General features: G+C 41.8%; 1 protein-coding gene across 1 annotated transcript in view; it reads left to right on the top strand.

Annotated features, from left to right (window-relative positions):
* LHCGR (luteinizing hormone/choriogonadotropin receptor) overlaps nt 1-27,516 on the top strand; it is a 274,724-nt gene that overhangs the window by 226,090 nt on the left and 21,118 nt on the right. Inside the window, exon 9 of the mRNA XM_082252351.1 lies at nt 4,105-4,290. Coding sequence (XP_082108477.1) covers nt 4,105-4,290 — 186 coding nt within the window. The remainder of the gene's footprint in view (nt 1-4,104; nt 4,291-27,516) is intronic.

Here is a 27,516-nt window from a genome sequence, read left to right as displayed (position 1 = left end):
AAACATATTTCCTTTTTGGGACACAAGTATCTTATAAATGTTACTGCTGATAAGGGGACAAAGACAGCAATAAAGACTTGATAGGGGTTTAACAATTCCTAAATTTATACAAAATTAAAATCGTTTTGACTATACATACACTTTAAGGTGAGTGTTCATGCAGGATTGAAGATCTTTCAAACATTGTAGTACTTATTGAATTTGCCAGATGGCTAGGTTGGGCCTGTGTGGTAATACAGCCACTCCCGATGTCACCCCCCTTGTAAAGGAAAGGTGAGAATGTGGAAGATTATTTCCATTATAAGCCATGTGGGCTGTGATGGAAGTACAAACCCAATTCCAAAAAAGTTGGGACACTGTACAAGTTGTGAGTAAAACAGGAATAGACTAATTTACAAATCTCATAAACTTATATTTTATTCACAATATAATATAGATAACATATCAAATGTTGAAAGTGAGACATTTTGAAATGTCATGCCAAATATTGGCTCATTTTGGATTTCATGAGAGCTAAGCATTCCAAAAAAGTTGGGACAGGTAGCAATAAGAGGCCGGAAAAGTTAAATGTACATATAAGGAACAGCTGAAGGACCAATTTGCAACTTATTCGGTCAATTGGCAAAATTATTGGGTATAAAAAGAGCCTCTCAGAGTGGCAGTGTCTCTCAGAAATCAAGATGGGCAGAGGATCACCAATTCCCCCAATGCTGCGGCAAAAAATAATGGCGCAATATCAGAAAGGAGTTTGAAGTTATCATCATCTACAGTGCATGATATCATCCAAAGAGTCAGAGAATCTGGAACAATCTCTGTATATAGTAAGGATCAAGGCCGGAAAACCATACTGGATGCCCGTAATCTTCGGGCCCTTAGACGGCACTGCACATACAGGAATGCTACTGTAATGGAAATCACAACATGGGCTCAGGAATACTTCCAGAAAACATTGTCGGTGAACACAATCCACCGTGCCATTCACCGTTGCCGGATAAAACTTTATAGACCAAAAAAAGAATCCATATCTAAACATGATCCAGAAGCGCAGGCATTTTCTCTGGGCCAAGGCTCATTTAAAATGGACTGTGGCAAAGTGGAAAAATGTTCTGTGGTCAGAGAAATCAAAATTTGAAGTTCTTTTTGGAAAACTGGGACGCCATGTCATCCGGACTAAAGAGCACAAGGACAACCCAAGTTGTTATCAGCGCTCAGTTCATAAGCCTGCATCTCTGATGGTATGGGGTGGCATGAGTGCGTGTGGCATGGGCAGCTTACACATCTGGAAAGGCACCATCAATGCTGAAAGGTATTTCCAAGTTCTAGAACAACATATGCTCCCATCCAGACGTCGTCTCTTTCAGGGAAGACCTTGCATTTTCCAACATGACAATGCCAGACCACATACTGCATCAATTACAACATCATGGCTGCATAGAAGAAGGATCCGGGCACTGAAATGGCCAGCCTGCAGTCCAGATCTTTCACCCATAGAAAACATTTGGCGCATCATAAAGAGGAAGATGTGACAAAGAAGACCTAAGACAGTTAAGCAACTAGAAGCCTGTATTAGACAAGAATGGGACAACATTCATATTCCTAAACTTGAGCAACTTGTCTCCTCAGTCCCCAGACGTTTGCAGACTGTTTTAAAAAGAAGGGGGGATGCCACACAGTGGTAAACATGTCATTGTCCCAACTTTTTTGAGATGTGTTGATGCCATGAAATTTAAAATCAACTTATGTTTCCCTTAAAACAATACATTTTCTCAATTTAAACATTTGCTACGTCATCTATGTTGTATTCTGAATAAAATATTGAAATTTGAAAATTCCACATCATTGCATTCTGTTTTTATTCACAATTTGTAAAGTGTCCCAACTTTTTTGGAATCGGGTTTGTAGTTCTCAGCTATAAAAATGTTCACTGTGAGTTCTGGGCAGCCTGAATGCCACAGATCTAGTTATGTCTCCATTCATGCCCAATTTCTTAGTCAATGATCAAAGCTAGATTTCTAAAAGGTAATTAACTTCCATCCATTGTCTTTCAAGCAAGGGAAAAAGAATCCTTTATGCACAAATAAATGTTTTTTCAATTTTGATCACACATCCGGGAGGGGGGCATATTTTGAAAAATAGATCACCTCTACTGATATGATTAACCTCTAGAAGTAAATCAATATGAACTAATCCAGAATTATGCTTCATCTTTATTCAAATGTACATCTATGGATGGAAGATAAATCAGAGTTGAAAGATTTAGTGGCCTTCTCATTTCAGCATGTATTTATTTATTTATTTATTTTACAATTTACAGTATTCAGTGTTTAGGGCAAGGGTCTCCAACCTTTGATTTATGAACTATGAATGTCAGTAATTGTAATTCTTGATATACGGTGCCTTGCGAAAGTATTTGGCCCCCTTGAACTTTGCAACCTTTTGCCACATTTCAGGTTTCAAACATAAAGATATAAAACTGTATTTTTTTTTGTGAAGAATCAACAACAAGTGGGACACAATCATGAAGTGGAATGAAATGTATTGGATATTTCAAACTTTGGTAACAAATAAAAAACTGAAAAATTGGGCGTGCAAAATTATTCAGCCCCTTTACTTTCAGTGCAGCAAACTCTCTCAGAAGTTCAGTGAGGATCTCTGAATGATCCAATGTTGACCTAAATGACTAATGATGATAAATAGAATCCACCTGTGTGTAATCAAGTCTCCATATAAATGCACCTGCACTGTGATAGTCTCAGAGGTCCGTTTAAAGCGCAGAGAGCATCATAAAGAACAAGGAACACACCAGGCAGGTTCGAGATACTGTTGTGGAGAAGTTTAAAGCCGAATTTGGATACAAAAAGATTTCCCAAGCTTTAAACATCCCAAGGAGCACTGTGCAAGTGATAATATTGAAATGGAAGGAGTATCAGACCACTGCAAATCTACGTAGACCTGGTCGTCCATCTAAACTTTCAGCTCATACAAGGAGAAGACTGATCAGAGATGCAGCCAAGAGGCCCATGATCACTCTGGATGAACTGCAGAGATCTACAGCTGAGGTGGGAGACTCTGTCCATAGGACAACAATCAGTCGTATACTGCACAAATCTGGCCTTTATGGAAGAGTGGCAAGAAGAAAGCCATTTCTTAAAGATATCCATAAAAAGTGTTGTTTAAAGTTTGCCACAAGCCACGTGGGAGACACACCAAACATGTGGAAGAAGGTGCTCTGGTCAGATGAAACCAAAATCAAACTTTTTGGCAACAATGCAAAACGTTATGTTTGGCGTAAAAGCAACACAGCTCATCACCCTGAACACACCATCCCCACTGTCAAACATGGTGGGGGCAGCATCATGGTTTGGGCCTGCTTTTCTTCTGCAGGGACAGGGAAGATGGTTAAAATTGATGGGAAGATGGATGGAGCCAAATACAGGACCATTCTGGAAGAAAACCTGATGGAGTCTGCAAAAGACCTAAGACTGGGACGGAGATTTGTCTTCCAACAAGACAATGATCCAAAACATAAAGCAAAATCTACAATGGAATGGTTGACAAATAAACATATCCAGGTGTTAGAATGGGCAAGTCAAAGTCCAGACCTGAATCCAATCGAGAATCTGTGGAAAGAACTGAAAACTGCTGTTCACAAACGCTCCCCATCCAACCTCACTGAGCTCGAGCTGTTTAGCAAGGAGGAATGGGCAAAAATTTCAGTCTCTCGATGTGCAAAACTGATAGAGACATACCCCAAGCAACTTACAGCTGTAATCGCAGCAAAAGGTGGCACTACAAAGTATTAACTTAAGGGGGCTGAATAATTTTGCACGCCCGATTTTTCAGTTTTTTTTATTTGTTAAAAAAGTTTGAAATATCCAATAAATTCCATTCCACTTCATGATTGTGTCCCACTTGTTGTTGATTCTTCACAAAAATTTACAGTTTTATATCTTTATGTTTGAAGCCTGAAATGTGGCAAAAGGTCGCAAAGTTCAAGGGGGCCGAATACTTTCGCAAGGCACTGTATACATGAAAGTGTTGATACGTTTTTCTTCCAATTCTTCCAAGAATAATGCACGGGGTGATCTTCTTTTTACCTTTTAGAGACATATCATCAACAGCCTTAGAGCATCTCCCTGTCCATGGACTGGAATTTATCCAGGTCTTAGTTGCGGAAAGATCATATTATCTGAAGAAGTTACCTGCTCTTGACAAGCTTGCTAACCTGTTGGAGGCTCGGCTAACCTATCCCAGTCATTGTTGTGCTTTTACTGACATGAGAATGAAAGAGTAAGTATCAAGGTTCACTATATAGCCAGTTTCTGAACTGTATATTCTAAAACTCAAAGTATACATATTTTAATTTTGGATAGAGTAGGGAATGATACAGCCACAGTCAGTTTTTTTATTTCAGTTTTTTTTTTTTGTTGCTGTCCCATTGGGGAGTTTCCCCTTCACTTCAAGCCCCAGAGACACAACAGGTTGTAATGAAAGTTAGACAGTTGCCATCTGAGCAATTGTCCTCCATTGGAAGATTTTCCCTCACCAGCTGGTCTACTGACAACTGTAACATTTTAGTAAATTTAAAGAAGGAACACTGGTTGAATGTCAAAATAAATTTATTTCATCACATAATAACTGCAAGAAACAAACCATCACGCTTCGTGGCTTTGAAAGACGCCTTCATCAAAGCTCAATACAATGCTGACAGTTGGACTGGAGTGATGTTGGCTCAAGAAAGATAAAAGGTTTAAAAATAGAGTATGGGTACCCCATAGAGAAAGTTGACATTAGCAGCTAATTTAACTAGCCCATCTATAACATTTTTAAAGGCTGAATCTTCCCAGCATGGACACAAACGGCAATAAAAATCTTGCAAGGGTTTCAACACTTTCCCAATTTATTCAAAACAAAAAATTGGCTTTAGGTATTCAGAGAACAAGGGACAGCAGGAAGCCCGTCTATAGATTGTAAGCTTGTTTTATATCCTCAGGACTTACTGGTATTTCAGTCCATTCATCAAATTAAGTAGCATGTCCTCTTGTTCATCAATACCCAAGTTATTGTTCATTTATCTTAGTAGAGTTCCTTTAATAATATGTCCTACCCACCCTAAGGTGAAGGTAAAACAGCCAGTTGTGTGAGTTTGGTTGTTTGAAATCCACAGCATACATGGAGCATGAGCATTCAAAGCTTACAGTATTTTCAGCAGTATATGGGGCCCAGTATTTACCATGTGACATAGGAGTAATTATGATTTTTGGGGTTTTGGTAGAAAGCTCAGAGGTATGTAATTCAATTAATAGGGGGATGGAAAACTTTGTTTACAGTAAAAAAATTACAAAAGTGAATGGGTATTCCTAACCTCATCAAACTTTGCGGGATCAAAACAATAGCAAGGAATCAGCACACCCAGGGCTTTTTTTTCAGCAGGAAGATGAGGGAACGCAGTTCCAGTACCTCAAGCACTTGATGCAAGGGATGCTGGGGAGGTCTATTGCTGCAAGCAAATGGAATCTATTGTTGCTCGGGGGGATTTTATGTTGCTGGGGGGGCAGTTGTTGATCTGAGAGATCTACTGTTGAGGGAAGGGTCTATTAATGCTGGCTTCTGGGAGATCTATTTTTGCTGTTGAGGTATATTGTTGCTGGGGTGGATCTTAAGTATTGAGGTGGTACTTTGTTATGGGGGTCTAGTGTTACTGGGCGGGGGCTCTATTGTGGCTGGAGGGATCTATTGTTTCTGGGGGGATCTATTTTTGCTGGGCAGAACTATTGCTGTTGGGTTTGATCTATATTTGCTGGGGGATCTAATCTTGCTGGCTGCAGAGGACCTGTTTTAATGCCTTTCATTGGCAAATTCCATACAAACTACTTATTCTGTGTATTCTATGTATTCTATAAAAGGGGAGGTGGGTAGGGGGTGTAACCAATGGACATTGCTAGGAGGTGGGCATGGGGCAGAGAAGGGGGGATTATCTGCAGCTATTCTCTGAGAAAAAAAGCCCTGAGTACACCTAAGTACTATCCCTAGGGCCTCATCCTAAATGCAGCTTATACTAGTAATATTCAATACAAGGTAATAAACAAACAAATGTCATCCTAACACTGTAGTCCCTATGAGAAAGGGAAAGAACATGTTATACTCAAAGGCAATCTCCTAAAAACAGGTTAACCACTTTACCACCGGAGGATTTTGCTGTCTTACGTCCGGACCACTTTTTGCGTTTCGGCACTGTGCGACTTTAACTGACAATTGCGCGGTCATGCAACGCCGTACCCAAACAAAATTTACGTCCTTTTTTCCCCACAAACAGAGCTTTCTTCTCTTGGTGGTATTTGATCACCTACGCGCTTTTCATTTTTTGCAATATTAATAAAAAAGTTCGACAATTTTGAAAAAATAACAATATTTTTCTACTTTAACTGGACTGCGAGATTGCGGCGGACAGATCGGACCCTTGACTGACATTTTTGACACTTTTGGGGGTACCACTGACATTACTGCAGTAATCAGTGCTATAAATATGCACTGTTACTGTAAAAATGACACTGGCAGGGAAGGGGTTAATTTTTATTGGTGATCAAGGGGTTAATGTATGCCTGGTGCTTACTAACGTGTGTGGGGGGAGGGGACTATGTGACACAGGCACAGATCGGATGTTCAGCTATGCTGAACCCTGCAATCTGACCCTGCCTGTCACTTAGGAGATCCGCCCGCTCTGTTTACACAAGCAGGCGGATCTCCACACTAGATCCCCAACGATCGGGGAAGAGCAGCGGTGATCACCGCCGCTCCTCCCCTGGCCCGACTCCCGCTGTGACTGAATACAGCGGGAGCGAGCCTCTGGCGGCGTTAAGTGTTTAAGCAAAAATAAAAAAAAAGTTCTTCCATTGGTGAAAGTAAATATACTGTAGTTAATCCATAGATATGACAACATGTTTGCATTGGCTATAGATCTATTAAAAACTTCAAGTCCAAAGATGTGGCAAATCAAAGTATATTTATGGCACAAGAAAGGGATCATTGACCCTGTTCACATATACAGCCCCAAATGTCCAAGATTATATGGATCTATTTATTCTATATCTCAAGTTCATAGAGTTCATAGAGCTCCATGAATTAACCATTTGCTGACCACATATTGCCGTTAAAGTAGCTCTCCTGTGCCTAATCACGTCTTCCGGGTAGGGGGCGTGCCGCTTTTGCTGTGATTAGTCACAGCACAAGCTGATTAGCGGGTGCCGGCCAATGGATGATTGGCAAGGAGAAAGACAGAACAGAGCTCTGCCTATGTTAGGCTTCATGTACACACTGCCTACTTTGACCGCCGGGCACGGGAAAATGCAAAACATGGCAAAGTTGCAGTTTTGCCACTATTTGTGTTTTCCCGCAGCCAGCGGTCAAAACTTTCCTATCCTGAATGTGATTCTTCTGCGTTCAGGAGAGGGTGGTTGAGGGAAATTTAAGCTTTCCTAACCGCAGCAGCTTCTAAACTCTGGTAAAAGCCTATGTGTACATGGATACATTGGCTTTCATGGAGTTGAGTTTAGGAGCTTTGGCAAAAAAATGCCAAAAGCTCCTAAACTCAAGTTTAGGGGCTGTAATGTACAGACCAGTGGCGGCCGGTCTATTGAGGGCGCAGGGGCGCCGCCCCCCCTTCCAATGCGTCCGGCCCCCTAATCTGCATGCAGGGGCACCAGACGCATGGATCTCAATGGGTTTTTTTTTTCAATCACCTGATTAGAGCCAGAGGCTATAATAGGGTGATGCAAAGGGTGGACCTGGGGCGCAGAGCAGTGCGCCCGGAGCCCACCCATTGTGTGACAATAGCGAATGAAAATTGTCACACCGATCCTCCTCCTGGCCAATCAGAAAGCCGGTCTAATACCGGCTTCCTGATTGGCCGCATGGCAAACCCCATGCCATTGGCCGAGGAGGGGTCAGGGGGAGGACTCGAGGACTCCGCCGCCGGAGTGAGAAGAAGCCGCCCGCCGAAGCCGTCGCCGAGTGAGGCGAAGCCTCCCGCCGGGACAGGAGACAGAAGCCGTCGCCGAGTGAGAAGAAGCCGCCCGTCGAAACAAAAGACAGAAGCCGTCGCCGCTGGGCTGCTCCAGGGCTCCAGGTAAGTGCACTGGTCTGGGGGGGCCCACACTGCATTGAAGGGGGCACGCACGCTGGTCACTGTATTGATGGTGGCATGCTGTGGTAACTCTGCATTGATGGTGGCATGCATGCTGTGGTAACTCTGCATTGATGGTGGCATGCTGTGGTAACTCTGCATTGATGGTGGCATGCATGCTGTGGTAACTCTGCATTGATGGTGGCATGCATGCTGTGGTAACTCTGCATTGATGGTGGCATGCTGTGGTAACTCTGCATTGATGAGGGCATGCTGTGGTAACTCTGCATTGATGGTGGCATGCTTTGGTAACTCTGCATTGATAGTGGCATGCATTCTGTGGTAACTCTGCATTGATGGTGGCATGCTGTGGTAACTCTGCATTGATGGTGGCATGCATGCTGTGGTAACTGTGCATTGATGGTGGCATGCATGCTGTGGTAACTGTGCATTGATGGTGGCATGCATGCTGTGGTAACTCTGCATTGATGATGGCATGCATGCTGTGGTAACTATGCATTGATGGTGGCATGCTGTGGTAACTCTGCATTGATGGTGGCATGCTGTGGTAACTCTGCATTGAAAGGGGGCACACTATACTTTGATTACTGAAGGCCCCTTTCACACTTTTGTGACCTCAATGTCATGCAAATGTTTGCCACGTTTTTTTGCCGCAAAACAATGCCTATTAGATTTTTTCTGTTTGCGCCCCCCCCCCCCCCAAAAAAAATTTTGAGCACCAGCCGCCACTGGTACAGACCTCTGTCCTGTCAGTGGGGACATACTGGATTTTATGCAGGGAATAACATCCATCACATTTCCTAGTAAATGCACCATATAGTAAATACAAAAACACTTGTTAGGCACACATTTAACCCTTTCGCCGCCCTAGATGTTTAACCCCTTCCCAGCCAGTTTAATTAGTACAGCGGCAGTGTATACTGAATTTTTAGCATTAATCACTGCATTAGTGTTACTTGTTCCCACAAAGTGTCAAATGTGTCAGTTAGTGTCAGATTTCCCACTGCAATATCGCAGTCCTGCTGATTGCCACCATTACTAGTAGATAAAAAAAATTCCAGTATACTGTATATATCATAGTTTGTAGATAAGTTGATAAGGAGGATATCAGTAACTTGCACAGCATCCTTGTTTGACCCTCCCTTGCCCCTCTCTATCAGCGTTGGGGGTCACATTTGTTGAGTGATGGAGAAAACTGAGGGAGAAAAGAAAAAAAAGGATTTGCAAAAATATATTTGCTTTGGAAGAAAAAATCACTTCTAACATTGGGTGTCCTACTTGGACTTATGAATGTTGCTGCATTATGTAAAACTTTTAGAACAGCTTTTACATTTTAGAATGGGGTGCCTTGAGACCGTCCATAATTTTTAAAGGGTGTCTCGAGAATGTCCACGGTTTTTAAAGGTTGCCTTGACTGATAAAGGTTGAGAAACACTGGTCTACAGTATGTATGAGGGATTCCTCAAGATTAGTTTTGGCATGGATCCCATCCATATGAAGACAAGGATCCCCTCCTAATTTCATCACCCACTGAGAAGTTCCTGTCATTTGCATAACACATATTTTTGGAGCACATTCAAAGTTCTTTGTATGGAAAATATGTATTTCCCCTGTTTCTGTTCTTATGGATCCTTACAGAGGTGACTTCCCAAAGAAACATACATGATGTAGGGGGAGGATACCGCACACCAACAGTTACAGACACAAAATTCTAATGTAATGAGTGTATGGGTTTGTTTGGGGGGGGGGGGGTCAACTCATTTCATTCCTAATATCAGGACTTCATCAGGACGTTGGGTCCCACTAATGCTCATTAGGGAACTGTAAGATGTTACTTTCTTTGGGCAAATCAAGAATTGTTAGTTTTGTTGGAGATTTACATGAAAAATGTGGGTTTTACAAACAACAAAGAAATAGCTCTGATAACATACAGTATGTTATCTTTAAGAGATAAAGTAGAAACAATTTCTATTACTAATTTGTAAAAAATGTCAACAGTTAGTAGTTTCAAATAAAACACAGAAAGGGGCAGATAAAACTGATAGCAGATCTTTAAGCAGATGTACAGAATTCCTTACATACTGGACTCTGTACAAACCACCTGCAGCATTCCACAGAATCCTTCACCAGAACAACGTGTTCAAGTTTTGTGATTACACATTGAATGTAAGTCAAGGGGGTCAATACCAAACATTTCCCTTTTTAAGAGTAAACCTTCGTCTGTTTGAAAATGAAACAAATACTATATTGTCAAAAGTATTGGAACGCCTTCTTTACACGCACATGAATATTAATGGCCTTCCAGTCTTAGTCTGTAGGGTTCAATTTTGAGTTGGCCCACCCTTTATTGGGGCTGTCTCACCAAAAATGACATTTTTGTTGCAAGGGAGGCCAGAAATCTGACTTGTATCTTAGTGCAGACTTCTGGGAAAATTGGTGAGCCAATCACACAAGCAGGAAATGATGTTTCTGGGGGATGGTCAGTATTCATTCTGCGTACAGAACAGCTCCAGGGAGCCATATTGCATTGCATTTTCAGAATTGCAGTGGCTGCAGATTGAAAAGGAAAGGTAATTTTTAATGACATATTTCTCTTAATTTGCAATTTTTTTGTCCACACAAAAGCGAAGTTACTCTTTAATGAATAATAATAGAAAATGGCGCCTCCTATGGTATTAAATTCAAATTTTTGGTGCAGCTGCCATCAATTTTGGAATGTGCCAAAAACATGTGTGAGAATTAAATTTGAGGTGCTACCTTCGAAGGGATTGCATGAGGACTCGGGGGCATACAATGCAATTAGAGGAGAAGCGTTTTAACCTCAGGCAACGTGGGGGGTTCTTTACTGTTAGGGCTACAAGATTGTGGAATTCTCTACCACAAGATATGGTTTATGCGGGTAGTATGGTGGCTTTCAAAAGACTATTGGACGTGCATCTCAAGGATCAGAACATTCAGGGGTTATGAGAGATGATTACAGCCACGCACACCTACACAGGTTGAACTGGATGGACTATTGTCTTTATTCAACCTCACCTACTATGTAACTATGTAACCTTAAATTTCAAAACATGTTCATATACATGCATTCTATAAAAATAGTGCTATGTTTATAACAAAAACATTCCATTAATCAAGTATAATACAATATATCAGAAAAATGTCCATAATCACATTTCTTCAAAAACACCAATTGCATATAAGTGCTCAGTATTCTTCTTAAACGGTGCTCCTTAATAGTGCTCCTCACCTTAGAAAAGGGGGGCACTCACCAGATTGTTTTGGGCTACTAGGACCCTCACTGCTTTTATGGAGCTCTTTTAGTCCAGGATTAGCCCAGCTTAAATCCACAATTATCAGATAGAGATACCAGATATCACTAGGTCTCCTTAGCCTTATCAGGTTTAAATTGATTTCCTTAGTGTCAGGTCAGGCTCAATAGCATCAGTAGAGATTCCCAGAATACAAACATAGCAAATAATCATGCAATACATTTTATTGAAAATATTCTGTTACAAAAATGTAGACTGAAAACTCACATTTGTGTGTACCTCTAAGCGGCACCCACTAAAATCGCCTGGTTATGTGCAATCAATGCCGTTCACACTCCGGAGCAGCATGTGTTCCACTGGGCCAGACGTTACGACTTCCTGATGATGCCTTCTGGTGAAATGCATTGAGGTCCAGTGTAGCGGTGATACTTCCGGTTTTGTAACTAGTGAAAACTGTTTTTCACTAGCATTGTATTTTGGCTGGGTCAGTGTCACTACTGGCAGCATGAGGCGATACCTGGACCCTATAGAGGTTGCACAGGCAGTCCAACTCCTCTAGGATGGTAGAATGGTATATCAATATGTGCCATTGCCAGAAGATTTGCTGTGTATCCCAGTGCAGTCCCAAGAGCATAGAGGAGATTCCAGGAGACAGGCAGTTATTCTAGGAGAGCTGGACAGGGCTGTAGAAGGTCCTTAACCCATCAGCAGCTCCTTTGTGCAAGGAGGAACAGGATGAGCACTGCCAGAGCCCTACAAAATGATCTCCAGCAGGCCGCTAGTGTGAATGTTTCTGACCAAACAATCAGAAAAAGACTTCATGAGGGTGGCCTGGGGGCCAACATCCTCTAGTGGGCCCTGTGCTCACTGCCCGGCACCGTGGAGCTCGATTGGCATTTGCTATTGAACACCAGAATTGACTGGTGCCCTGTGCATTTCACAGATGAGAGCAGGTTCACTCTGAGCAAATGTGACAGACATGAAAGGGTCTGGAGAATCCGTGGAGAATGTTATGCTGTCTGTAACATCGTTCAGCATGACCAGTTTGGTGGTGGGTCAGTGATGGTCTGGGAAGGCATATCCATAGAGGGATTCACAGACCTCTACAGGCTAGACAATGGCACCCTGACTGCCATTAGGTGTCGGGATGAAATCCTTGGACCCATTGTCAGACCCTACGCTGGTGCAGTGGGTCCTGGATTTCTCCTAGTGCACAACAATCTCATGTGGTGAGAGTATGCAGCCAGTTGCTGGAGGATGAAGGAATTGATACAATTGAATAGCTCCTATGTTCGCCTGACCTAAATCCTATAGAACACCTCTGGGACATTATGTTTCGGTCCACCTGACACTGCCAGGTTGAACCTCAGTCTGTATTGGAGCTCAGTGATGCCCTGGTCCAGATCTGGGAGAAAATACCCCAGGACATCTTCCCTCACCTCATTAGGAGCATACCCCGACAATGTCAAGCATGCATACAAGCACGTGGGGGCCTTCCAAACTACTGAGTACCATTTTAGGTTGCTGCAATGACATTTCAGCAAAATGGACTAGCCTACTGCATCATTTTTTCACTTTGATTTTTAGGGTGATTTTGAATTTAGCCCTCTAGAGGTTGATCATTTTCATTTCCATCAAACTACGTGGCATCCTTTCGTTCCTAACAGATTACCCAGTCCATAGCAGCATAGATATCCAGCATGATGTTTTTCCCCATTGAGATCTGATGTGTTTTAAAAGTGTTCCTTACATTTTTTTGAGCAGTGTATATTGCAGCTTACCAGTCTGTAGATGTCAGAGACTGACTGGCAACTTTAAGCTCAGGGGGAAAGTACAAACCAGAGGCCCATGGTGTAGCGACTTGGCCACTTTCCCACTCTCTCTCTTCCTGGCCTCCTCCTGACCCCCATTCCAGGCTGAAGTTCTGCTCCGGGTACTCTCTACTCACAGGCTGAATCTGGTTTCCTGACCTGGCCAGCAGGGGCGGTTGGGGGAGCTGGGACAGCTCAGTCAGGGCTGGAGGAGGAGAGTCTCCAGTGGGGCATGGAACCGGCCTCTGCTCAGACACAGTTTACACCATCCATGCTGGGGTGGAGGGCTGCGATCTGTCTTTGTCTTCATCCCGCACTCAGTAGGTCAGCGGTGGGGACTTTTTATTTCTCTTCACCGGGAATCCTTTAGGCATGTCTATGGTGGAAACGTTGCAGCCTTTTTACAGGGCATCAGAGTGGCCCGGGGGGCAATTTCCCCCCTGGCCCAGTCCTCCTCTGGTAGAAGTGGTGCATGCATTACTTTTCTTTTTTTCATGCTTGTTGTCTTTATTATTTTTACCGAGGGACCTGCCAGTAACAAATTTCTAGTTCAGTGGTGACAACGCCCCTGAGGAACAGCATGGTCTACCCAGGTGCTCCTCAGGGGCGTTGTCACCACTGAACCAGCCTTGTAATGGCTTACAAACACTTCCTCTCCTCCTCATCCCAGCGACATGAGATGGGAGCAATTTTGTTGCACTTTGAAGAAAGCTAATAACATTGTTTGAGAAGTTGCAAGATCAATGAGTATTATTTTTGTTTGTGCCAAGAAAAAAAAAAAAAACATAATGCAGCTCCAAAGGACTGGTAAGCTGCAATATATTACAATTTCATTCATTCTTGGGTTTCCATACAGTATATTTCAATAACAAATTAAATGACTTGCATGGAAATAATAAGCCATGCTGGTTTTATATAAAACAAGAGATACATTATACATAATGATCAATAATATGCACAGGGTAGTGTGTAATAACCCAAAAATTAATAAGCCTATTTGATTTCTTGAACTTTTTTCATTAGTCTGTGGAAGAACCTTCTAACCTCCTAGGTATACCTTGGAGATCTTTTTTATGATAGCACGTTAACTACCTAATTCAAGTTAATATAATAAACCAGACCTAAGCCGCTGTGTGTTCATTAAATTATTTCAAAAGTTACCACAGCTATTTGTTAATGAAATCCTTAGACTTTATTGCACTGTGTATCACACACTATTCTAATTTTACTGCTTTATAATAAAAAAAAAAAAAAAAAAATACCCAGTTTAAATGGTTTTGGCAGAGAGAAATAAGAAGCAGTGAAACTCATAACTAGAAATCCCTTGACATCTTTTTGACACACTGTGGGTAATTAAATCCCACTATCACTGATATTCTTTTTTTTTTTTTCCTTGGCAACGAACAGCAGACTGTAATAAAAGAAAAATTTTCCTCCGCTGAGCGGTTCCAGAGCTTACTGATATCTTCAGTAATAATGCTTTACTGCCCGAAGTCAAAAAGACTTGCCTTGTGTATTAGAGCACTAACTTTAAATAATATCCATATCGCCAAAAAGATTTCTCATACATTGTGATGTAAAAAACACTTTTAAAAGTCTTGAAATGTTAAAAAAATTATGATAATTTTTATTATAATACTACTATTGCTAATAATAATAAGTATTATTATTATATTCATCATCATCACTTTTATTATTACATTGTGATGCAAAAACCACATTTAAAAGTCTTGAAATTTTTATAAAAATGATGATAAATTTTATTATAATATTACTATTGCTAATAATAAGTAATATTATTATATCCATCGTCATCACTAATATTATTACATTGTGATGCAAAAACCACATTTAAAGGTCTTGAAATGTATATAAAAATTATGATCATTTTTATTATAATACTACTTTTGCTAATAATAAGTAATATTATTATATCCATCATCATCATCACTATTATTATTACATTGTGATGCAAAAACCACATTTAAAAGTCTTGAAATGTATATAAAATGTATGAAAATGTTTATTATAATACTACTATTGCAAAAAAAAATAAAAATAATAATACAATTAATATTATTATTATACCCATCATCATCACTATTAATATTACATTGTGATTCAAAAACCACATTTAAAAGTCTTGAAATGTTTATAAAAATTATGATAATTTTTAATATAATATTACTTTTGCTAATAATAAGTAATATTATTACATCCATAAAAAAAAAAATTATATCCATCATCATCACTATTATTACATTGTGATGCAAAAAAACACATTTAAAAGTCTTGAAATGTTTATAAAATTTATGATAATTTTTATTATAATACTACTATTGCAAATAATAAGTAATATTATTATTTCCATCATCATCACTATTACATTGTGATGCAAAAAAACACATATAAAAAGTCTTAAAATGTAGATAAAAAATTATTTTTTTATACTACTACTATTGCTTAGAATAATAATAGTGCTCATAAATATTATAATAAGATTAAAAATAATACATATTAGTAGTGCTAGTAGTATTACCAATACAAACATAATAATAACAATAATAATATAATAAAGAACCTAAATTAGTTTAAAGCTGAACTCCATCCTTCCTTTCAGGCTTGCACAGTTGTATTGACTCCTCTCCTATACTGAAATTGCTTACTCTGTTTTCACTGCACACTGTGAGAATCTCATTGTGCGTATTCTGCCAGCCATACTTGGATTGAAATTCGGCCACCTCATCAGGGACCAGCCAAATTTTGATCCACGTATAGGCAGGCTGGTTGTACAGAAGTTGATTTACAAACCAACCAGTCTGTTGGCTTTTTCCTGATCAGCACTGCCAGCTATAGCCTAAAATACTGATTTATTTATTCTCCGCTGTCAGAATACAATACCACAGTGGTAAGGATTCAGATCATTATTTTTCATTCAATCCGCTGGTTGAACGGAAATAAATTATGTTCTGTTAGATCAGATTTAGAGGCTAAAGCAAGTCATATAAAGCCCATTTCATTTCGTGGCTGAAGGATGTTCAGCATCATCTAGCCTTCTCCTACCCAGTAAAACCCTCCCTGGCCCGCCACTTTCATTCTTTTAATTTCAGTTCTTCCAATCATGGAGACACCGCATCACATGGGGGTGGTACCTAGGGCAGTCTGCATGCAGGAAAGCCACTCCTCTAGATTGGCAACAACCCATCAAGGAACTTTGATATTTGTATAACTCATTCCTAGAGCCAAAACATTACATCTAGCAATTCCCAGTAAAGTACAAACACAAAGACAGCAAAGGATTTATCTGCCTAGGTCATTCTATACCGATCAGCCATAACATTATGACCACTGCCAGGTAAAGTTAACAACATTTTCTCATTAGTGCCACCTGAAAGTGAGTGGGATTTATTAGGCAGTAAATGAACGTGATGTCCCTGACGTTGATTTGTTCAAAGCAGAAAAAATAGGCAAGAGACTTTGACAAGGGCCAAATTTTAATGGCTAGCTAGATGACTGGGTCAGACCAACTCCAAAACTGCAACTCTTGTGGAATGTTCCCGGTCTGCAGTGGTCAGGACCTAAAGTGGTCCAAGGAAGGAAAATCATTGAACCAGCAACAAGGTCATGAGCAGCCAAGATTCATGTATGCACATGGGGAGTGAAGGTTGACTTGTGCTGTCCAATCCAAAAGAAGAGCTACTGGAGCTTAAATTGCTGAAAAGTCAATGCTGGTTCTGATAGAAAAGAGTCAGAACATGCAGTGCATTGCAGTTTAATGTGTATGATGCTGTGTAGCTGCAGACCAGTCAGGGTTCCCATGCTGTCCAAATCACTTACATTGGGCATGTGAGTATCAGAACTGGACCACAGAGCAATGGAAGGTGGTGGCCTGGTCTGATGAATTCATGAATGGGTTGAGGAACACAACAAGCAGCTTTTAGTGTTGGCTTGGCATCCAAATTCTCCAGATCTCAATCCAATCAAGCATTTGTGAGTTGTGCTGGAAAAACAAGTCCGATCCATGGAGGCCTCACTTCACAACATACAGGACTTAACGGATCTGCAACCGACGGCTTGGTGCTAGTTTGTCACAGAATACCTTGAGCGGTCTAATGGAGTCCACGCCTTGATGGGTTTTATATACCGATTCACTTAACCACTTAAGCCCCGGAAGATTTTACCCCCTTCCTGACCAGGGCCTATTTTGCGATTCGGCACTGCGTGATTTTAACGGACAATTGCGCGGTCGTGTGACGCTGTACCTAAACTAATTTGACATCCTTTTTTTCCCAAAAACAGAGCTTTCTTTTGGTGGTATTTGATCAACTGTGCGATTTTTTGATCATGCGCTATAAACAAAAAAAGAGCGTCAATTTTGCAAAATAACAATATTTTTCACATTTTTTAATATGAAATCCCCCCGCCCCCCCCCCCCCCCCCCAAAAAATGTAAAAATCAAAATTTTTTAACATTTTAGCCCAATTTGTTTTATACTACATATCATTGGTAAAAAAAATAGCAAAAAGCGTATTTTGATTGGTTTGCGCAAAAGTTATTGCGTTTTACTAACTACGGGAAAGATTTTTGTCATTTTTGTTGTTTTTTTTTTTAACGCGTAATGGCGGCGATCTGTGATTTTTTTTGCGGGACTGTGACATTGCGGCAGACAGATCGGACCCTTGACTGACATGTTTGACACTTTTGGGGTTACCAGTGACATTACTACAGTAATCAGTGCTATACATATGCACTGTTACTGTAAAATGACACTGGCAGTGAAGGAGTTAACTTTATTTGAGAGGGAGGGGTTATGTGTGTCCCTAGGGGCGTGATTCTAACTGTGATTGGCTGTGGCTTGAGGTGTAGGAACAGTGATCAACGGTCCTACATAGTAGAACCGTATGATCACTGTTCTTACACAGGGGAGAATGACAGGCGGCTTGTTTACATCAGCCGCCTGCCTTTCTCCCGCTCTAACGGACGATTGCGAGTGCCCGGCGGACATCGGGTCCGCCGGGCACACGCGCGGGGGGGGTCAGTGACCGAGCGGGAGCGTTCCTCCAGCGGTCGCGCGGTCGCACGCTCGCTCCCCAGAGCCTTACAGGCTAGTGACGTACCCATACGTCACTTTGCCTGTGAGGGACTGACCGCCGCAGTATATGTACTTGCGGCGGTCGGCAAGTGGTTAAAGCATTTACTCCCATAGTAAAGTCTATACAGTACATCATGTGGATGGCCAGGTGCATGCAGGGATAGAGGTGGCACCAGGATGCACTATGGGAAGAAGGCAGCTGGCAGAGGCAGTGTGATGCTTTGTCTACTGCAGTCCATGTCTCAACAGGTCAGAGCTGTTTTGGTGGCAAAAGGGGAACCTACTCAATAATCAGTGGGATGTCATAATGGTTTGGAAGATCCAAGTAAAGCTAGTAGCGGTTAGTTGATCAACTGGATGTGATCTGTATTGTTGAAAACATTTCACTACTTATCTCAGCAGCTTCTCCATGAAAGTCAGGACAGGAACATATCCATCAAATATATCCCCTAGGTGTAACTCAGTCAACATAATCAAATCACCATGGAATGCGTTAAGGCAGATGCTGGTAGTCCAAGAACACGATGAAAGATGTGGAAGTTTGTGACACCACCCTGTTCTAATTACCTAACCCAATCCTATGATGTCATGAAGTCTGGAAATAAAACATATCCTAGACTACATGGCACCATTGTGGCTATAAATGTAGAGTATGTTCTTGACACTTAATAGAACTGGAAAAAAACTGGTTGGATTGGTGGCAAAACATCATCAATATTACAGAGCAAGTTTGGATCAGTGGAAAAAAGGTGTGTTGAGGCGTGGATGAACTTTCATGGTACATCAGAGCTTTACACATATGCTTTCTGTAAAAAAGTTTTTATCCAAAATACCGTATTTATCGGCGTATAACACGCACCTAAATTTTAGGGCAGAAATTTCGGGGAAAAAAGCTGAAATTTAAAATAAACAGCTTTGAACTCAGAACATTTTTTTTAAAATTAAATGTAGTCTTACCAGTGCCCACAAATGCAGCCTCATCAGTGCAGTGTCCTTAAATGCAGCCTCGCCAGTGCAGTGCCCATACATGCAGCCTCGTCACTGCAGTACCCATACATGCAGCCTCACCAGCGCCAGTGCCCATACATGCAGCCTCACCAGCGCCAGTGCCCATAATTGCAGCCGCGCCAGTGCCCATAATTGCAGCCTGGCCAGCACCAATGCCCATACATGCAGCCTCGCCAGCGCTGTGCCCATACATGCAGCCTTGCCAGGGCCAGTCCCCATAATTGCAGCCTCACCAGCGCCAGTGCCCATACATGCAGCCTTCGCCAGTGCCCATAATTGCAGCCTCGCCATCGCCAGTGCCCATACATGCAGCCTTCGCCAGTGCCCATAATTGCAGCCTCGCCAGTGCCCATAATTGCAGCCTCGCCATCGCCAGTGCCCTTACATGCAGCCTTTGCCAGTGCCCATACATGCAGCCTCGCCAGCGCCACTATACACATCACTTTTAAAAATCTCCAGAAAGCAGCGCCGAAGAGAAGGAAGGATGCGCTCTCATCGGAAGTCCCGACGCCTATGATAGACGTCGGCATAGGAGGCGCGTCCTTCCTTCTCCTCGGCGCCGCCCGCCCCCTTCTACCTCTCGGCGCTGCTTTCTGGGCATTTTTTTTTTATATTGACGTATAACACGCACAGCTACTTTTTCCTCCATTTTTAGGAGGAAAAAGTGTGTGTTATATGCCGATAAATACGGTATATTAAATTCTAAAAACATCAGCAAGAACATTTTTGTGTCTATTTGCTCAGTGTAGATTATTACATAGGATGACCTCAAAGTCATATCCGATGGTTGACATCATTTGAAGGCCAGACACTCAACATGTTTCGCGGGAAACAATTTCACCGCTTCTTCAGGAGCCGTAACGGGACCACCCTCAGAGAATCGGGAAACACGCCTGTCACGGTGAATGTGGGAATCACACCCAACAGGGAAGACCTATCAATTCCTAATCTTATAATCTCGATCCAAGAGGTTGAAGGAATCGGCATTAATGATGGTACAACAGTCACGTATCAGTGAATCAACACCCGAAGATAAAACATCTTCTAGGATATTACTGTGGATCAAGACTTGGTTGTCATATATCTTTACCAATTGGATGAATCAATAGACATAAGGGATAGATCCCAAAGAAAGAGGGGACTGATAATACTGATGTCCCCAGATCAGGATTCCTGTGACAGTGGTACTCAGACATGGGCAGACATAATCTACACTGAGCAAATAGACATAAAAATGTTCTTGCCAATGTTTTTTGCTGATGTTTTTAGACCATAAAAGTCCATCAATGCCTCAACACACCTTTTTTCCATATTCTTTACGACGAAGGTACTTTGAATATATTTACCTACTATGGCACCCAATCTCTCCAAAGTCTAGATCAGTGTTTTTCAACCCTTTTTAAGTTAAGGAGCCCTTTAAAATTCTGTACAATCTTGAGGCACCCCGTTATAAAATCGTTCCCCGCTAAAAGAGAAGAACGGTCAGCTGTTGTAAACACAGCCGACCGTCCTTCTCCCCGGGATGATAATAGAGACCGTGTGATCCCTATATAGGAACACATGTCTCTGTAGTCATTTCAGAAGCCATGCCCCCCCCCCCCCCCCCCCACAGTTAGAATCACTCCTCTAGGCTCACATTTAATTATTACAAAAATTACAGCTAGCCGTCATTACTAGTAAAAAAAAAAAAACAATAAAAATGACATAAATCTTTCCCGTAGTTGGTAGACGCGATAACTTTTGCGAAAACCAATCAAAATACGCTTATTGTGATTTTTTCTTACCAAAAATATGTAGCAGAAAACAAATTGGCCTAAAATGTTAAAAAATTTTGATTTTTAATTTTTTTTTTTTTGTCAATATCCTATAGCAAAATGTAAAAAATATTGTTTTTTTTTTTTTTTCAGAATTGTCACTATTTTTTTGTTTATAGCGCAAAAAATAAAAATCGCACAGGTGATCAAATACCACCAAAAGAAAGCTCTGTTTGTGGGAAAAAAGGACATCAAATTTATTTAGGTACAGTGTCGCATGACTGCGCAATTGTCCGGTAAAGTAATGCAGTGCCAAATCGCAAAAAATGGCCTGGTCATTAAGGGGGGAAATGTTGTGGTCCAGAAGTGGTTAATGACATCCTAGTCTTAGTCTGTAGGGTTCAATATTGAGTTGGCCCACCCTTTAACAGCTTCAGCTCTTCTGAGAAGGCTATCCACAAGGTTTAGGAGTGTGTCTATGGGAATGTTTGACCATTCTTCCAGAACTGCATTTGTGAGGTCAGGCACTGATGTGGATTAGAAGACCTGGCTTGCAGTCTCTGCTCTAATTCATCCCAAAAATGTTCTACCAGGTTTATGTCATGTCTTTATGGACCTTGCTTTGTCCACTGGTGCGCAGTCATGTTGGAACAGGAAGGGGCCATCCCCAGACTGTTACCACAATTTTGGGAGCATTAAATTGTCCAAAATGTCTTGGTATGCTGACGCCTTAAGAGTTCCCTTCACTGGAACTAAGCCCAACCCCTGAAAAACAACCCCACACCATAATCCCCCCTCCACCAAATGATTTGGACCAGTGCACCAAGCAAGGTCCATAAAGACATGGATGAGCAAGTTTGGGGTGGAGGAACTTGACTGGCCTGCACAGAGTCCTGACCTCAACCTGATAGAACAGTGCCTCAGCTCACAATTGAGCTTCTGGAAGAATGGTCAAACATTCCCATAGACAACTCCTAAATATTGTGTACAGCCTTCCCAGAAGAGTTGAAGCTGCAAAGGGTGGGCCAACTGTCTGCTGATCCCTACAGACTAAGGCCCCTTTCACACTGTCCGTCTGCCGGACTGACTCTGTTTAAGGCAGGCGTCCCAACACTTTTGGTAATATAGTGTATAATAAATAGCGCATACTCAGACTGGTCTGAGGTGGTAAGTGAGGTCCCCCAAGGCTCAGTCCTGGGACCAACCATGAGCAATTTATTCATAAACAGCATTGAGGACGGGATCAGTAGTTCTGTATCAGTTTTTGCGGATGACACAAAATTGGCCAGGGCAATAACTTCACAGCATGAAGAAGATATCCTACAGAATGACCTGAACAAAATAACGGAGTGGGCAACGACATGGCAAATGAGGTTTAATGTGGAGAAGTGTAAGGTTTTGCACTTGGGGACTAAAAACATAAAAGCACAATACACTTTAGGGGGGGAACCCTTGGGGGAATCAAAAACGGAGAAAGATCTGGGAGTCTTGGTAGAGGACAAACTAAGCAATAGCATGCAATGTCTAGCGGCAGCTGCCAAAGCCGGCAGAATATTAGCATAAAGAAAGGGATGTATTCCAGAGATAAAACTATAATCCTTCCTCTTTATAAAACTCTGTTATGACCGCATCTGGAGTATTCTGTCCAGTTCTGGTCGCCGGTCCTCAGGAGGGATGTGTTGGAGCTGGAAAGAGTCCAGAGAAGGGCAACTAAACTAATTAGGGGATTGGAGGACCTTAATTATGAAGAGCGTCTGCAATCACTTGATTTATTCTCCCTGGAGAAGAGACGCCTGAGAGGGGACATGATAGCAATTTATAAATATCTCAATGGTGATCTCAGCATAGAAAAAAAGCTGTTCAGTCGGAAAGATTGCACGAGGACTCGAGGGCATACAATGCGTCTGGAGGAGAAGCGTTTTAACCTCAGGCAACGTGGGGGGTTCTTTACTGTTAGGGCTACAAGATTGTGGAATTCTCTACCACAAGAGGTGGTTTCTGCGGGAAGTATGGTGGCTTTCAAAAGACTCTTAGACATACATCTCACGGATCAGAACATTCAGGGGTATGCAAGATGATTACGGCCACACACACCTACACAGATTGAACTGGATGGACTATTGTCTTTATTCAACCTCACCTACTATGTAACTATGTATATTTAAACACCTAACATAATACAAAACAACTGACACTTTTTTAAGAAATGTGCAATACCCTGCTTCTTATTGCTCAAGAAAAAATTGAAACTCTTTTGTAATTGGGTAATATATAATATTTCATGTGAATTTGTTATAATCTCATTGTAAGTCAGCAGGTGGAGCTCTACACTAATTTCCGTGCATTTTCCAAGCTATCTTTAGCTACTTTGCAAAAAAAAATAAAAAATCACAGAGCTCAACAGCTAAAGCTGAAATTTACACATAAAACCGAATGAGACGGATGAGTTATTCACCCCTTTCTGCCTTGTAGTATAGCACTGCACCAAGATAAAATCAGACGGAGAGTCTTTGAAAGTAAAGCTGTTGCTGTTCCCTGTATTAGGAAACCTACACTGTGTTGGATGGAGGTCTACAAAAATGTAAAACTCATAGAAAAAGTTGACCCCCAAACTATGACAGTTTACCTGAAAAAAAAAAACATGACTTTCTTGTAATCATTCGAGCAGAACTAATCTATTCTTGGGAGTGAAGAAAGTTTTCTTCTGTTCTCAGAGGTGACATTGTGCCCTTTCATAGTCTATTAATGTTGTCCTGCATAAATATGCAATAGCTTTCACCCCAACTAATGATTGACTTTCACAAGCTTTCTGGACAATTAAACTTCAGTTATTGATTTTTTTATTTTTTTTTTGTCTGAAGAAATACATCAGCATTACTGACAGACTTAACTTTTTATGTTTTTAATCAGTAATGTAGCAGTACTCCCATGGGAGCCGCTGAGTGTGGGTTCCCCCGGGTTACCATTAGCAACAGTAGGACATTTAACCATTGCCGACCACCGCACGACTATTTACTGCGGCGGTCAGCCCCTCACAGGCAAAGTGACGTAGGACTACGTCGCTAGCCTGTGAGGCTCTAGGGAGCGAGCGCGCACCCCCGAAGGCACGCTCCCGCTCGGTCACGGACCCCCCCCCCCCGCGCGTGTGCCCGGCGGACCCGATGTCCGCCGGTCACTCGCGATTGTCCGTTACACCGGGAGAAAGGCAGGCGGCTAGTGTAAACAAAGTCGCCTGTCATTCTTCCCTGTATAAGAATGGAGATCACACGGTTCTGCTATGTAGGATCGTTGATCACTGTTCTTACACATCAAGCCACATCCAATCACAGTTAGAATCACGCCCCTAGGGACACACTTAACCCCTCCCTCTCAAAAAAAGTTAACCCCTTCACTGCCAGTGTCATTATTACAGTAACAGTGCATATGTATAGCACTGATTACTGCAGTAATGTCACTGGTAACCCCAAAAGTGTCAAAAATGTCAGTCAAGGGTCCGATCTGTCCACCGCAATGTCGCAGTCCCCCCAAAAAAAATCGCAGATCGCTGCCATTACTCGTTAAAAAAAACAACAAAAATTACAAAAATCTTTCCCTTAGTTAGTAAACACGATAACTTTTGCGCAAACCAATCAAAATACGCTTTTTGCGGTTTTTTTACCAAACATATGTAGCATAAAACAAATTGGCCTAAAATGTTAAAAAATTTTGATTTTTACATTTTTTTTGGGGAATTTTATATAAAAAAATGTGAAAAATATTGTTATTTTTGCAAAATTGTCGCTCTTTTTTTGTTTATAGCGCATGATCAAAAAATCGCACAGGGGATCAAATACCACCAAAAGAAATCTCTGTTTGTGGGAAAAAAAGGACGTCGAATTTGTTTAGGTACAGCGTCGCACGACCGCGCAATTGTCCGTTAAAGTCACGCAGTGCCAAATCGCAAAATAGGCCCTGGTCAGGAAGGGGGTAAAATCTTCCGGGGCTTAAGTGGTTAAACATGTTTCCAAGTGCGATTATCTCAGACAAGAACCAGTCCAGTTTCTTTGGTTTTTAGGGTTTATTGAGAACTTGGATAGAAGAAGGGATGAGTGGGATACTCCAATAACTGAACTATGCACAGACTAGGCAGGGACTATACAGAATTGCTGATTGACGCTGATTAACGCTGACTGACACTGGTCACGGCTATGCCGCTTACTTTAGCTTCCTCTTTGACTGTGAAAAGTCCTTTAAGCTCCCTAAGGTACTCTTTCCTGAGGTAGCTGACTTGTAGTGCAGAATGTACTGCTGAGACACTTCGGGGCCCTTCCTGGCGCCCTCTTTACTCCCTATTCTTCAGGGCTTCACAGCTTGGCACCCCCTTTACTGTAACATCCTGGGTTAGCTGGTTCTCTGATCCCCTTGACCTCTCTAGAGTGGTCCCCTCTCTTAGGCAGACCCCTGGGCAGATCTTGAGTACTCACAACCACTGGTTTTCCAGAAGAATCCTGCCCCACAGCTCCACTTGGATCCTCCACAGCATAGCTCATTCCCTGGTCCCTAGGCTGACTGCCTGGACCACCTTCCTCAGCAACCGGAGGAGAGGCAGCCACCACCCTTCTCCTGGGACCAGGCTTCCCGCCCAAAGACACAATGTCACATGCTCCCCTCCTATTTATGTGCAATCCCAGGATGCATTGCAAGAATGCCCTCACACTGGAACTGACATAAAACAGAGTGTGTCACTGGCTTGGTTTCCTCCACTGTCCAATGAGCTCCCTCATTGGCTGCAGTGGGGACACTCCCTGAGACCCAGTGAATCACACCTGGGAACATGTGACAGGCTAACTAACAGATCAGACCCTCCCGATAAGCAGAACAGGGCCATAACTATGCTTTACCTAGATCCCTACCTAGGAGGGTGCTACAGTAATGATCTGTAGTTTACTGAAATCAAAGGAAGATATATTTTCCATTCTGATTTATTAAAAAGTGATCTGAGGAGGAATGCTTTTCAGAGGGCATTTTACAGACTGTGAGGAGGCGATATGTCATCTCTGCATCACCTGTTTTAGCCCCCAAAATGCAGATCCACCACACCACAATCGCGTGCAATTGCTCACAGTTGCAGGACTCAGCACTCCATCTCCATCTTGCACCCGACTGCCCCTGCTGGCATGAATTATGAATATTAATGAGGTGGCCCGCCCCCCCCGCCAGGCCATTTTGCTGCAGATTTGCTGGGGCCCTCATCAATATTCTAAGCAGCTTATCCTAGACTTCACCCTCTACTTCTGGAAGCTTCTCCAAGAATCCAGAAAGCAGGGGGAGTCACCAGAGATGCTGCTTGCTGAGTCATCCAGCCTCCCTGAGTTACTCAGCCCTAACCCAGATTTAACCCAGACCTGGCTCTTAGCCAACCAAATTTACCTACACTACAGCTTACAAAAAACTATCTACATCTAGACCACTAGAGGGCGCTACATTCATATTTCATGTCTGAGATTTACAACAACTTCAAGGTAATTTTTTTCTGTTTTGGAGAAAATGTAAAAAAAAAATATATATATATATATATATTAAATGGGTCTCTCTCTCAATTGGTGGGAAAGGGGAACCTACTTACTCAGAAATGAGCTTTAAATACTGGCACCTCATGAGCATTCTGTGCGTTTCTTTGAGCAGTGTAAATGCTGCCTATATATTGCAAGCACATTGTTAAATTAGTAACACCACACCGCCATGATGCTTCATATTAATCTTCCTGAATGCAGGTTTACAGAAGCAGCTTTTAATATGTTAATGATGTTTAGCTGATTACTATTTGCAATCCAGAAATGCATAAATAATGGATTAAAACTGGAAGCCAACTCAGCCAATGCAGCTCCAGTGCGATGTAAGCTTTCCCGGACAAATACATAATAAGATTATTACCAACAATGTGATAATTTCAGTGATAAAATAAATGGCGGCTTTACCAATCTGTTAGGAGCTGATAATTCATTAATTCCAAATTACTTAAATATTACTTTGTATTTTATTTTATTCCACATAATGTAACTAATTACAGAACATCAAAAACACATTTAGAGCCAAATTCCAGGCCTAACGCTAAAGAAGTGATTTGGTTTGGAAGCCAGGGGAAACAGTGAATTTCAATCATTTTTATATTCTAAAAAGGTATTCATAATGTTTTGTCCTATTTTCACAGAATTATACAATTCAGGAATTTTGGTTTCCTGGAGTTTTAAATTCTAATATTAGGCAGATCTTTTAGGTATATTAAAGATTTTGGTTACTGTCAGTCCCCTGCCTGACAACACAGCCAGGTCTGTGATTTCCCTACAGTCTACACAGCAGTCAGCAATACTGGTCGGACCAGGATATGCCCCAACCTGTGACTGGATGGTGAAGGAAAAGCAGCACACCACTGAAATCAGCAGGTTTCTCTCTTCTT

This window comes from Pelophylax lessonae (genome assembly GCF_965119305.1).
Source record: "Pelophylax lessonae genome assembly, chromosome: 3".
NCBI classification, from domain to species: domain Eukaryota; kingdom Metazoa; phylum Chordata; class Amphibia; order Anura; family Ranidae; genus Pelophylax; species Pelophylax lessonae.
Note: the sequence above shows the minus strand (reverse complement) of the source record. Positions and strands in the feature narration are given on the sequence as shown.